This window comes from Balaenoptera physalus (genome assembly GCF_965194825.1).
Source record: "Balaenoptera physalus genome assembly, chromosome: 14".
Lineage (NCBI taxonomy): Eukaryota > Metazoa > Chordata > Mammalia > Artiodactyla > Balaenopteridae > Balaenoptera > Balaenoptera physalus.
The window spans coordinates 28,832,741-28,847,741 of record NC_138893.1 but is presented as its reverse complement, the minus strand read 5'-3'; the positions used below and the strand labels follow the sequence as shown (position 1 = coordinate 28,847,741).

The window sequence follows — 15,001 nt, the reverse complement described above, 5'->3', positions numbered from 1 at the left end:
AAACGTACTTACATTAGTATATATTATTCCATGTGGCTTTTTAGTGGCTAAATATTTCTGCATTTAAATGATGTACTATAGTGTATATAACAAATTCTATATTCTTAGACATTTATATTGTTTGCAGTTTTTATTGCTATCAATGATGCTAAAGTGATTCTCTTGGTTTTTATTTTATGTTATCATTTATGTATCTATGTACTTAAACACAGGCAGGTAGTAGATCGCATGTAGAGAGCTTGAGGGCATGGTTCTGGAGTCACGTTGACTGGGCCCAAATCCTTGTTCTGCTGATTCCTGGATGCCCTCCCTGGAAGGCTGTGTGACCTTCGTGTATCTATGGTCCATCTCTAAAATGGGGGAAATTCAAGTGCTTCCTAAGGTTGCTATGAAGATTAAATGATAAAATATATGTAAATTGCTTAGGACACAGTCTGATACAAAGTGAAGGCTAATTAAAATTTAGCTATTAAAACAACACTATTTACAATAGGCAAGGCATGGAAGCAACTTAAATGTCCATCAACAGATGAATGGATAAAGACAATGTGGTACATATATACAATGGAATATTACTCAGCCATAAAAAATGAAATAATGCCATTTGCGGCAACATGGATGGACCTAGAGACTAGCATATAAAATGAAGAAAGAGAAAGATAAATATCTTATGATATTACTTATATATGGAATCTAAAAAAAGGATACAAATGAACTTATTTATAAAACAGAAATGGACTCACAGACATAGAAGACAAATTTATGGTTACCAAAGGGGATAGTGGGGGAGAGGGAATAAATTAAGAGTTTGGGATTAAAATATACACACTACTATATATAAAATAGGTAAACAACAAGGATCTACTGTATAGCACAGAGACCTATACTCAGTATCTTGTAATAACCTATAATGGAGAATAATCTAAAAAAGAATATATATATATAAAATGGAATCAATTTGCTGTACACCTGAAACTAACACAACACTGTAAATTAACTATACTTCAGTAAAAAATTGTAGCTGTTAAATACCTCCATCTGTCCCTCAAACGTGGATTAAGTGGAAGCATAGATGAAATAAGATGATTATCAGCCATAATCATGCTGATAATTGACGAAGCTGGGTGTAAAGTACAAGGGGAGTCACGATACTATTGTTTCTACTTTTTTATATGTTTGAAATTTTTTAATAAGAAGTAAAAGTATACATAATAAAAACATTTTAGCTTTTATGTTTATTTTTTGGTTTTGAATTATTTTCTTTGGACATGTTTCTAGGAGTGGGGTCACCAGGTGGGATATTTTCATAATCATTGTTTTGAATATGGCCAAATTGCTTTAGTAAAGGATTGTTTGATATATGGTGTTATCCACAAACTCTAAGAAGCCAGTTTTATCACAATCTTAAACAGCATAAGATATTACCATTACATGTTTGTCATCCAGTTTTATAAATAGAATGACGCCTCATAGTTATTTCCCCCCTTTTATTTTTTTTTAAATGTTTGTTTATTTTTGGCTGCGTTGAGTCTTTGTTGCTGTGCGGGCTTTCTCTAGTTGCGGCGAGCGGGGGCTACTCTTTGTTGTGGTGCCTTCTCATTACAGAGCACGGGCTCTAGGCGCACGGGCTTCAGTAGTTGTGGCACACGGGCTCAATAGTTGTGGCTCGTGGGCTCTAGAGCGCAGGCTTCAGTAGTTGTGGCGCACAGGCTTAGTTGCTCTGTGGCATGTGGGATCTTCCTGGACCAGGGATTGAACCCGTGTCCCCTGCATTGGCAGGCGGATTCTTAACCACTGCGCCACCAGAGAAGTCCTCCCCCCTTTTAAAGTTAGTAGAAACTTCAAACATTTTCTTAATTGTGGTTACTGGTAGTTACCATTTATAAATTTTAAAATTATTTACTTCTATCCTTGGTCCTTTCATCTATAAGGGTTTTATAAGATTCATTTTATGAAAGCAGTATAATAGGTTGGTGGAATTAAACTCATTTTAACTGACTGTCATATTTCATTTTTAAGTGAAAGGAGAAACTGTCATCACTATGCAGGTATTGTGATATTTGATTGAAAAATTCCTTCTTTAATATGTATTCATGGCAAACATATTTTTTGACACTTTTAATGATGATGATCTCCATGTCTTATTGATCTGGAATATGTTCTTGATTTATGGCTGCTATAAATGCGTGGTCAAGCTATGATGAATTGCTCTGAGGTGGCCGCCACCACTGTTCTTTATATAACGTCCCCTCAGTGTGCCGTCATCCTGATTGTGGACCATCTGCCACCAGAGACCAGGCTGCAGATGTCCCTTGAAAATGAAATTTGACCTCAGTAAATTTGCAGGTGTCTTTGGAAGGGCAGGGAAACTACCATTCTGCTTTTACGGTATTCCACATTTATAATGAACATACTCATGTTTGCTTTCTCTCTTCATCAGTCCCTGCTTCTCATGATACTAATCAGAATTGCTAATTCCAATACAGATCATGATCACAAATTCTCTGTAGCTCTTAAAATGTGTTCAGCTGCCTATCATTAAGATACTGAGTAATGTTTTTACTCATCTTTTCAGTTTCCTCCTATGGGGCTGGCACATTTCTGTTATATCATTACAACCTACATATTTAAAATTTTAGAATGCTAAGACCTAATATTGTACAGTGGTTTATTTAAACTTTATAGTTTTCTGTGTTTAAACCTATAATTTGTAAATGATAGCTTTTTAAAATGGATTTCTGGTGTACTGGAGAGCCACATTTTATGCCATCTTCGTAACCATAGGGACTGAAAGGTGACAGTGTATGAAGCCCTCTATATTTCATTTTCATATTATTTATTACTTGGCAAATGGCAGAGGGGCATAAAATTGTTTTGTCAGATTTGCATAAGAACTTTCTTACAAAAAGCTTTCATAGGGGTTCCCTGGTGGTGCAGTGGTTGAGAGTCTGCCTGCCAGTGCAGGGGACACGGGTTCGAGCCCTGGTCTGGGAAGATCCCACATGCCGCGGAGCAGCTGGGCCCGTGAGCCACAACTACTGAGCCTGTGCGTCTGGAGCCTGTGCTCCACAACAAGAGAGGCCGCGATAGTGAGAGACCCACGCACCGCGATGAAGAGTGGCCCCCGCTCGCCGCAACTAGAGAAAGCCCTTGCACAGAAATGAAGACCCAACCCAGCCAAAAATAAATAATAAATAATTTTTAAAAAAAGAAAAAAGCTTTTATAGTACGTAAATTCTCATATAATCGTCCTTTTGAGATCAGCCTGGTAGTTTTGTTGCTGTTTTCTTCTTTTTTCATATTTTTGGAAAACTTTTTTTTAGTATATATCTATATTTATTTTATTTAGGAATAATTGACACCAGGTGTACAACATAATGATTTGACATTTGTATACATAGCAAAATGATCACCATGATAAGTCCAAGTAAAATCCATCACCATACAGTTATAAGCGTTTTTCCCTTTTTTTCTTGTGATGAGGACTTTTAAGATCTACTCTTAGCAGCTTTCAAATGTGCAATGTTAACTATAGTCACCATGCTGTAGGTTACATCCCCGTGATAATTATTTTATAGCTGGAAGTTTGTAACTTTTGACCCCCTTCACCCATTATACTCCCCCCCTCCCACCAACCCCTGGCAACCACTGTCCTCTGTTGAAAAACTTTTTTTAAAAAATTTATTTAAATTTTTGAATTTTATTTTATTTTTTTATACAGCAGGTTCTTATTAGTCATCCATTTTATACACATCAGTGTATACATGTCAATCCCAATCGCCCAATTCATCACACCACCATCCCCACCCCCCTGCCGCTTTCCCCCCTTGGTGTCCATACGTTTGTTGTCTACATGTGTGTCTCAATTTCTGCCCTGCAAACCTGTTCATCTGTACCATTTTTCTAGGTTCCACATATATGTGTTAATATACGATATTTGTTTTTCTCTTTCTGACTTACTTCACTCTGTATGACAGTCTCTAGATCCATCCATGTCTCAACAAATGAAATGAAAAGAAAAACTTTTAAGATTAAAAAAATCTGCCATGATGGAAAGAGCCTATCAGTTGTTTAAAGTAAAGATGCGAAATTGAAAGTAAGACTTTTTCCCCCGCTTTTTTGTCAGTAATCTTTAGAAAAGTTCAAATAAACCTTAAGCCTGAGTTTGACATAAGATTATGTGTTTGGCTAAATGTGGATACTGGTTATGAGACTTAAATAAGCAAAAGCACCTTTTAAAAGATCTGATACTTACAATCAGGAAAAATAGAGTTCTAAAACTTCTATATAAATCTAAATTGTGTCTACGAATATGTGTTTGTGGGTATGTTGTATATATATTTTATAAAACTTATGAAAACAATTCCCAAAATAGTGCTTCTACTTAGATAAATATAAATACAAATGTGGATATAAACATCCTGGTTAAACAAATTAATAGCAAAAAGGTGGGCTTTTGAGGTTTTCAAAATGTTGATTGTAGTCATTTTAGGAAACATGTATTGTTACTTGTCAAACAGCCAGTAGGTTCATCCCAGGGTAGAGTGAGTCAAGGCTGTCCTCCTAGATATACTTACCTCCCCTTGCAATTCTAGCTTCACTGTGAAACTTGACGATGATAACATTTAAAATAGAGGAATTTGTTCATGCGTTGGTAGTAAACTCAATTTAGCATTCTTTCCTGATATGGTCCCTGTTCCTTGCCCTGGTACACTCTTCTCAGATTATCAATGAGTTATCTCACTAATTGTTTTACCCACATTCAAGGACCTCTCCTCCTCTGCATTCCATGCTGAACGTAAAGAGGCACCTGTCTGACTTCCTACCCACTTCACAGCGTCAAGGTGAGTGTGGCCAAATCTGTCTGCTTCTTGGCCTCCTGTGGTCTTCCTAGACCATCTTATCTTCCTTTTTATGGACCGAATCCCTGAAGACAAGCAGCCTCCTGACCCCGGGGCGGAGAGGGAGCTGCCCTCGTTCCCTCCTCCTGCTTGGACATCCCCACACTTCATTCATTCAAACAATCACCTGGCTTTCATTGTCTTCCCTTTCACTCGTTAAGTTCTCTTGGTCATTTAAAAATACGCTTGGGGTTCAAGCGGGTTCACAGGTCAAACCTGATTTAACATGAGTGGCTGGAGGAAATCTGGAGATCTAACCAGTAGTAGATTTTTCACTCAGGTCTGCATATTGCATCTCTGTTGCTGAGAGGGAGCCTGTGTTTTAACCCTGGTTCTGCCAGGTACTGCGCTGTGATCTTGGGCAACTTGCTTAAACTCTCTGTGTCTGAGATTTTTTATAATGGAGATGATAAAAATCCTTATAACGTATAGAGTTGTAGTGGAAATTAAATGAATGAATAAAGCATCCATGATGGCGCCTGTCAGAAAGTAAGTGCCACGTAACTTGTACTGTAGTCATGGCTGTTCTCCTCCCAGGAGTGGGCCTGTGACTTGTCGTTTCTGTCAGCTCTCCTGGAGGCTCGGAGCTGACCCGGGCCTCTCTTCCCTTGGCACAGTGATGTTTGCACTTTGGCTAGTGACCTGTTCCTATGTTTATTTTAGAATCCATCCTAAAACTAACATCCTCAAATACGTGTATTAGCCGGTCACGACAAAAATACCAGAATTTTTATCAAAGAGAAAACACAAGCTGCAGTATATGGGCACAACGCTGTAAGAGTTAAAACACACCTGTCAAATGACTCTAGGTTGGCTGAAAACCAAAACAAAACAAGTTTGCTTTCATCCCCTATCTATTTTTTGGCCACCTAGAAAGCCATCAGCTGTCACCTGATGAGGACATTCACTCATGGGCTGACCATCTGGGTCCTACGTGGCGTTAATAGTTTTCTGCCCAAAGCGGCTCTTGCCTAGATGGAGAACTGCATCTTGATAAGCTGTGCTTCAAAGTAAAGAAGACGTAGAACATCATTGCTGGTCAGCGCACTAACCTTCGGGGTCTGGGCGAGTAAAGTGGTGCAAAGTGCTGTCTCGGGGTCAGCCAAGTCTGTGCTATGACGGCTGTACCTTCAGTCAGTTTTCATTCATGGGTGCTGAACCTCGGAGAGGCTGTGGGTCTGAGAAACTTGGATCACTCCTTAAAAAAAAAGTGAGTAGCAATAAATCAACTTTCTAGACACCACCGCTTTTCCGGTGTACCAGATCTGGAGGGGGTGACATCTAGCAGGGAGGGCTGTGACTCTCTCCTGAGCCTGCAGCTGGTGGTGGGCATATTGCCGGGGCTGGTGGCAGTGGACCGTCTGTGGCCAGTGCCAAGCTAACAGGTAGAGGTCTCTGGTTATGTGCCTGTATCAATGATTAGTAAAGAGCAAAAGGCATGAGAGACACGTGCATAACTGGGAATAGTATCTTTTTATTCCTCATATAAATTTGTGGTGAACCGTTTGGTTGGTGCCTTTGGAGATCTGGCATTCGTTTAGAATTTCTTACCTATCTTAATTTACAAAGGGATTGTTATTTTTCTCTCTCTTTTATAAAATTGAAGTATAGTTGATTTACAATATCATGTTAGTTTCAGGTGTACAGCACAGTGATTCAGTTATACGTGTGTGTACATATATATATTATATATATATATTCTTCTTCAGATTCCCTTCCCTTATAGCTTATTACAAAATATTGAGTATAGTACCTTGTGCTATACAGTAGGTCCTTGTTGGTTCTCTATTTTATATACTGTATAGTAGTGTGTATATGTTAATCCCAGTTTTCTAAGCTAGATGTCTTTGGAATAGAAATTTTACTCAGCTTCTACTTGTACTGAGGGTAATCCACAACAGTCTACCAGTACTGGTCTTTGAATGGTTTTAGGGGGCTCTGAAGGAGAAAAAAAAGAGTTGCTCAGCGGCAGTGTCATAATGTAAGGGTGTGAGTCACCATTATGTTCCCCAGCCAGAGTTGCTGGGACAAAATGAGATGAGTCACGTTGAAAGACCCATGTCTGACACATGGTATGTGATCATTAATTCCTCTCCCCACGGGGTTAATTAGTACTTAGAACACTGAAATAGGTTTCGCTAAGAAAACCAACAGCTCCATAAGAGTAATGTATAGCATTTATTTTTATAGTTATTTCTTAAAAATCAATATTGCAAACATACCAAAATAAATGAAAATCAGCATATACCCCAATGTACCACATAGGTTTCAAATGTTAACATTTTGCTATAAATGCCTTAAATTCTTAATGACATGAAACCTTACAAATATAGTGGTAAGTCACCTTCCCTACCTTAGCATACCTCATCCTTTCCCTGACTTTTGCGAGAGAACTGTATCCTGGCCGTGTGCATTCTTCCCATCAGTGTTTTTAACTTAGACTACATACCTATGTATTCATAAATAATATATAGTGTTGTATGTTCTAAAAAGTTTACATAAGCAGTATAATAATGTAGTGCATCCTTTGAACCTGTGTTTTTCACATATTCATTTGAGGTTTGAGTGTAGAACTACTTCCTTTTAGCTGCTGCGTAGGATACCATTGCCTGAAATATTCCATAACTGATTTAGATACTTCATATATGTTATTTATTTATCACAGAACACTGTGAGGTGTTTTCGACTCGGTTTCAGAGCATGTATTCAAACCCAGGTTTCTCCAATTCCATTAAGCCATGCTTTCAATAAATATCAGGAAAATAAAGTTGGAAAGAATGAGCTGGCAGGCTGTCTGCTAGTGTGTATCTCTGGGATCTGAATGTAAGGGAACTTGGTGGTTATCTCTCCTCCTGGCCTGGGGCAGGCAAGATCAGGGCAGCCTAGTCTGCAGTGGGGCTGCACTGGGGCTGCACTGCAGGAGGGCCCAGGGTCGGCAGGAGTCAGCTGCAAATGTGGTAAATCAATAACATTTAGAAAAAAATTGAAGTTGATTTACAATGTTGTGTTTCAAGTATACAGCAAAGTAATCCAGTTATACATATAAAATACGTACATATATTCTTTTTCAGATTTTTTCCATAGATATAGTTCCCTGTGCTATATAGTAGGTCCTTGTTGTTTACCCATTTTACATATAGTAGTGTGTATATGTTAATCCCAAACTCCCAATTTCTTTCTCCTCCCCACCCCTACCCCCTTTGGAAACCATAAGTTTGTTTTCCACGTCTGAATCTATTTCTATTTTGTAAACAAGTTCACCTGTATCCTTTTTTTAGATTCCACATAAAAGTGATATCATATGATACTTATCTTTGATTTTTTTCACTTAGTATGATAATCTCTAGTTCTATCCATGTTGCTGCATATAGCACTATTTCATTCTTTTTAATGGCTGAGTAATATTCCTGTGTGTGTGTGTGTGTGTGTGTGTGTGTGTGTGTGTGTGTGTATACACCACATCTTCTTTATCCATTCATCTGTCAGTGGACACTTAGGTGACTTCTATGTCTTGGCTATTGTGAATAGTGCTACTGTGAACATTGGGTGCATGTATCTTTTCTAATTAGTGTTCTCTCCAGATATCAATAACATTTTTGAGGCCTGAAAAACCCTGAGGGACAGAGAGAGGTTTTAAAAGAAGTGTAAGTCATGGACCCAGCCCTCAAGGAATTTAAAATCTAGCAAGGGAGACAAAACTAACATGAAACAGAACAACTGGATGCAGAACAGCTCAGGTGCCTGCTGTGCCCCCTGCCATCTTTTACGGAAATGGGATATCCTGTATCCTGTTTTTTTCTCCACATCTTGATTCCTCCCTCAACAGTACCTTCTGGAAATCCTCTCAAGGCATCTAGCATAGAACTAATTTATTTTTAAAGCCTGTGTAATATTCCATGCTATGGACATATCATCATTTATTTGACTATTCTCTTATTAATGGGTCATCTCCTTTTCACTGTTAATGGCTAAAAAACTGTAACAGTTAATGTCCTCGTATATATGTCCCTGTGTGCTCAGATTTCTGCAGGAGAGTTTACCAAGAGTGGCATGATTGGAGGGGAGAGTATACGTATTTTTAATTTTAATTGGTGATGCCAGATTGCTTTCTAAATAGGCTAGAAGTCATATTTCCCCACCACCAATGTATGAGTGTCCTCTCCTGACATTGTCACTTCTAACAGTTATATCTCTTTTTACGTGTCTGACAGTATATAAAGTTATATCTAATTATCATCATTTTCTACAGCCACTAGGGAATATAAATGCCTTTTTTGGACATTATGTTGGTTATTTTTGCTGTGTTGTCTACTGCTTGTCTTTTGCCTGATTGATATTATTAGCCTTTGGGTTTTTCCTTCGTTAGTTTGTGAGAGCTGTTTATACAGAACAGATATCAACACTTTGTCATCTGTGTTACAAATATTTGGACCAGCAGTATCATTTGTCTATTGGCTTTGTTTACCAGCCAGATCACTGAAGGATGATAGCAGCAAACTGAGTTTCTTCAGCTCAAAGAAAAATCTAAATAGTTCCATAAGTTAAGTAACCTTTTGGAAGGGTCCATGAGTAAAGTATGATGTCAATGGGTATGGTACAATCTGCTCGTTGACGAATGTGGTAACTCACTGCATCAGCTGAATTTTCTATCACTCATGCTTTTCTGATGTTCTTCAAGCCACAGGGAGGAATACTTACATGTGTGCCTGACGTATAGGAAAACACAGTTTGATTTTCAAGCAGTTCTAATGCACTCAGCTGATCTCTCTTCCTTATGGAAATAGAGTCCTGAAATACTGTATCTTTTAAAATTTTTATCTTTTTAGAAATCACACCATCCTCAAAGCCTCATCCACCTGTTGTGGGCAAAGTGACTCATCACAGCATTGAATTATACTGGGATCTGGAGAAGAAAGTCAAGCGGCAGGGACCCCAGGAGCAGTGGTTCAGGTTTTCTATTGAAGAAGAAGACCCCAAAATGCACACTTACGGTATCATTTATACGTAGGTGCAATGTTGAACTGCTTAACATTTTGCTTTGATTTCTTGATTAGCTGGAATGGTTTCTATTATCTCCAAGAAGACTCATTTTGAAATTGAAGGAATGAGTCAGCATCATTTGCATTCATTCTTTTCATGAGTGATGAATTTTGGAAAATAAGGATGAGCAGTCGCTTTGAAATTAAACCTCCTAGACCTTTGAGAGCTCCTTAGGCTTCTGAAATATTCTAATGGTATATTTTAAAAATCCAAAACGTAGAGACAGAATCAAAGGAGAGTTGGATGAAATCAGATGAGGTTCCCCTAAGGCTGTTCTGTTCACAGATGTGACAACTTCCCGACCTCGGGTCACACCACTGTTCCCTTGTTAACTCTTTCCAACCAACCTGCTACCTCTCTCAGCCTCCATCAGAACCTGTCTTTTTTGCCTTTTCCTTGAATGCATTTCCTTCTATTTTTATACAGCTGGTTCCTTTACACCATGCACATATCATATCAAATACTGGCCCCTCCTCAAAAGGCCACCCGAAGTAGCCGTTCTTCCACCCAGCTGTCCTCTCTGCCATGACCTTGTTTCATTTGCATTGTGAAACCTAGCTCTGCCGGAGTCATTTTACTGTTTACTATTCGTTTTCTGTCTCCCTACCAGCATCTAAACTCCACGAGAAGCAGGTAAGAGTCCTGCTTGCTTGAGGCTCTTTCCCCAGCTCCTGGACAGCGCCAGCACATAGGAGGCCCTCAAAATATTTGTTGTGTGAATAAATAAATGAATGCAACAGGAATAATCAAGAGGTCATTTTTTTTTTTTTCTTAGCCTTCACTTCAATCCTTATTTCTTCCTTTGACAGCTTTACTGCTTGCAAAATGACTTTGTGTTTTAGGAAGAAGACCGGAGATGCGATGCAGATACGTTTTTATATTAAACTTTTAATTTTGACATAATTGTAGCTTCACATCTGGCTGTGAGAAATAATACAGAGAGACCCCAGGTACCTTTTACCATTTTCCCCGGTGGTAACATTACGGAAAACTGTAGGGCAATATCACAGCCGGCATCCTGGCACTGCTGCAGTCAGGGAACAGTTGCAGCGCTTTGCTGGACTTTTCTCCAGGTGGCACTGTGGTAAGGGTGCTGATGTGAGGGTACCTACGCAGGCTTCGACTGTTACCTGAACCATGGTATCCCTGCGATTTGATGAACGATTCTTTGTACCTAGAAAGGAAAACATGCATTTAGCTGAAATGTAGTTGCCATATGAAAATAATTCCTGGCCCGACTACTTGAAATGTTATTTTAATCACGTCATGTCATGTGTTATTCTCTGGTAAGTAGTTTCCACCCAAAAGCATGAGTGATGATATAACAAGTATTTCCGTGGAGAGAGAAAAAGGTATTCCATTTCCGCTGTTTCTCTTGCACCACAAGCCGTGCTTGGGCAGGTTAGGTGGGGCTGTCCTGGGTGTTCCCTTCTGTCTCCATTCCTCCTTTGCTGGGTGGTCAGCCATGTCCACTGGCCTCCAGCCTGTGTGTCTCTGTGCTGTCATGTTTTCCCCAGAGACCTGAGTGCTGTCTGGCCCGGGAACTCACCTGGATGGTTGCCTGGCATTGCAGAGCCAGCAGCGAGGCCTTCAGACCCCCAACTCTAAACGAGGTTGTGAGATGCTCACGTTCCCTCAGAGAATTAGCACAAACCTTGACACTAGGTGGCAGAGTTAGACTGTGTTAATCTTGACCTCTTCTCTCCATTATATCACTTTTCCCTAGGTGTATCGTTAAAACTAGCAAATGCCTTTCTTTGCAAAAGCGATTATCTAGACTATCTGACCCTGGGATTGTGGATTTAAGAACTTCGTTTTGACTTGTCAGTTTCTGTTCATCTTCTCCAACAGCCAGTCTTGAATCAGTGCTGTTGTCTTTGACGTGGGCTCTCCTCACAGCCAGTTATATCTAGTTTTCATGAGCTCTCCCTTTGCACATCCCTTCTATGCTTTCCCTTGTTAGATTGTGGCATTTCCCCTACTAGGATGCGAGTAGGATCTGTTTTCTGACTAGTCATTGATGAATCCCCAGGTCCTACAACCGTCCAGCTTATTTGCTGATTGAATGAATTGGCCATATCCCTCTTTTCTTGCCCTCTATCCCTTCCTTCTATCTTGCTAGATTAATTTTCTTTTTAATCTTCCTTTTGTCAGATTGTCTTCGATGGGTTTCCATTGCTTGAAGAATGAAGGTCCAACTCCTTACACTAACATCTGATGCTTTTCACAGTTTGCCCACAACCTGCCTTTCTTGCTGTTTCTTATTTCTGGGCATAAACCTTCCGACGAAATCTGCTTTACTGTCCTTTGAGTATGCCTTGACTTCTCCTGCATGTGTGTTCAGCTGTTTTCTCTGTTCAGACAAATCTCCCCTGCTCCATCCTTTCTTCCACCCAAGTCAGATTCTGCCTCGACTGAGAAGCTCCCTTTCCTATCCTATTATCTACCCCTCTAAATTCCTGTGATAGTTGGTACCCTTATCATGCATTTCATTCATTCAGTCAGCACCTACTATGTGCCACACACTGTTTTGGATGCCGGGGATATAGCACTAGACAGACAAAAATTCCTCCCTTGTGATGAAGAAGACAAACGATAAATAAGATACATAAGTAAGAATATAGTGTGTCAGATGGTGGTAAGTACCAAGTGGAAAGCAGAGGAGAATAGTTGGGGGCTTGGAGTGGAGGTGAAGAAGGCTTCACTGAGAAGGTAACATCTGTGTAAAGAAGCAAGCGAGGGGTATCTGGAGCCTCGTGAGTATCTGGAAGAACATTCCAGGCAGAAGACACAGCAGGCAAAAGTGTCTGGAGGTGGGATCCTGCCTGGCGTTCCAGAAACACTGAGGAGTGAAGTGAATGAGTAATGGGATGGGGCCAGCGTGGGGACGGGTCTTGGGGGCTGTCACTCTGTGAGGTGAGAAGCCACTGGACACTGATAAACTGGGGAGGGGTGTGGTGCTTATGCTACATGAGGGTCACTCTGCCTGCTGAGTGGCGGACAGGCTGTGAGGAGGGAAGGCAGCCAGAGCAGGGAGGACTAATTAGGAAGCTTCTGCAGTAACTTAGGTGGGAGATAACAGAACACAGTGTGAAAAGTGGTGAAATCAAGGCTTTTTAAGACAGATTTGAGGAATTTGCTGGTGCACCAGATATGGGATGTGAGAGAAAGAGGGTAGTCAAGGGGGCATCAGTAGACGTCTCAGGATCGGCCCCATTGGGCTGCAGGAAGCAGCAGCTCCAGAAGCTCAGTGGCTCCCAACAGCAGCCGCGTATTTCCCACACGGAACACCCGTGGTGTGTCGCCAGGCTGGTGGAGTGGCCTCTGCCTGAACGTGGCTAGTCATGGTGCCAGCAGAGGCAGAGATCGGGGCTCCCCGTTTCTTGAAGCTTCCACCCGGAATGACACACTGCACCTCTGTTTATACTTCATTGCTCAGAGCAAGTCCTGCCACGTCTGAGCTCAACAGCTCTGGGATATAGAATCCTTGGGGTAGGGCACCAAGTACCTGTGAACAAAATCCAGTCTTTCACAGGTGGCACCAAGGTTTTGACCTGAGCAGCTCAAACCACGGAGACTCGGGATGGAGCGGGAGCTCATTTGGGGACGATCAGGCATCCAGGTGGAGACATCAAGGAGGCAGTTGGGGAAGAACCAGCCAGGGTAGAGTCTGGGCTGGAGAAATGGATTTCAGAGTCACCAGCAGGTGGCGGGATCGGAAAGCTGGGGGCGTGGAACATAGTGGGAGAAGAGAAGTCTGGGAACTGAGTCTCTGGGCATTTCCGTACTTACTTTGTTATGTTTCATGTTTGCTCAGCTCTTGCATCAGATATTTGCTTTGGCTGATAACAGAAATAACGGCATGCTTTATACTTTGATATATTTCCTCTACGGGAAATAGAACTTGGAAAAGTTCTAAGATTGCTTCATCCTTTGAGATACCATGCCTGGGCTGCGTAAAGAAGTTCGATACACAGCTGCTCTGAGACGTCCCTGTGTCTGTGCTGCAGTCGGTGTCACCCTTGTGTCTGCATTGTAGTCGTGGAGGACCCCAGTGGGCAGCTGTGTCTCTGGTCCTCTCTGTGGGGCCACCTCTACTGATGCTGTGAGAGCCTCCAGCCTCCAATCGCTGTGCCCAGTGGCGTCTGTTTTCTAAGACAGTTCTGTAATTTATCTTTCCAGGGGTTATGAAGGTGCTGTTTGCTTCATGGTGATCTTATGATGTTTAGCACCATTGGATTTTACTGGGGGCACTTTTATTTTGGTCTAAAACTATGTTAAGTCTTTGCCACCTGGCAATTAAATTCCATTGAGGTTTGAGCATTGTAGTCTCACTGAGCTCCTAGAGATCTTTTCAGATGCCACAAATTGAGGGCTCAGTTTCTATGATTCAAATAGCTATAGTTATGCACCTCTGCTCATGTAACAATAAAACCCACCCACTCACAAGATTACTTTGTGCCAAGCTGATATATTTTAGTTTATTGTTGTTGTTGTTATTTCTTTTTAGACCATGCAGTTTTTCTGAACATTTATCTTGGTTTCAGAGCTTTTTCTTTCATGGTAAACATATTTGTATCTAGTTTTAACACTTCTGTGTTTTTGGCTTCTTAAGGCTGTCGGTATCATTTCCTAATTGTCTTTATTATAGTTTCTTTGTTGTTGGTACATGATGTATCAGTTATCTATTGCTGCGTAACAAACTGTCCCAAACTTAGTGGTTTTGCTCAAAGTGTAAAATACTCACACGCTTGCTCATGATCCTACAATTTGGACAACGTGGGGTGGGCAAGTCTCTGTTCCACGTGGTCTTGGCTGGTGCAGCTCTTTTGGGGCTGAAGGATCCAAGTGGTGTCACTCATGTGTCTGATGCCTCTGCTGGGGCAGTGGGGACAGTGGGCAGCTGACCGGGCTCCTGTGTTTTCCTTCATTGTCTGGCATCTTCCAGTGACTCCCACCAGGCAACCTCTCCCTCCAGTGGGGAAGTTGAACATCTTTACATGGCAACTGGCTTCCAAGGGAGCAAGAGCAGAAGCTACCAGGTGTGTTAAAGCTGGGCC

The 15,001-nt window shown here is 40.9% G+C and overlaps 1 protein-coding gene across 5 annotated transcripts in view; it reads left to right on the top strand.

Annotated features, from left to right (window-relative positions):
• FANK1 (fibronectin type III and ankyrin repeat domains 1) overlaps positions 1–15,001 on the top strand; it is a gene marked incomplete at its 5' end in the record, with an annotated part of 144,991 nt that overhangs the window by 107,423 nt on the left and 22,567 nt on the right. For 4 of the 5 annotated variants that reach the window (XM_082423210.1, XM_082423209.1, XM_082423208.1 and 1 more), the window contains one exon: positions 9,728–9,905. The exons of the other annotated variant lie outside the window; for it this stretch is intronic. In XM_082423210.1, the coding sequence (XP_082279336.1) occupies positions 9,728–9,905 (178 nt within the window). The remainder of the gene's footprint in view (positions 1–9,727; positions 9,906–15,001) is intronic. 5 annotated transcript variants of the gene reach the window in all.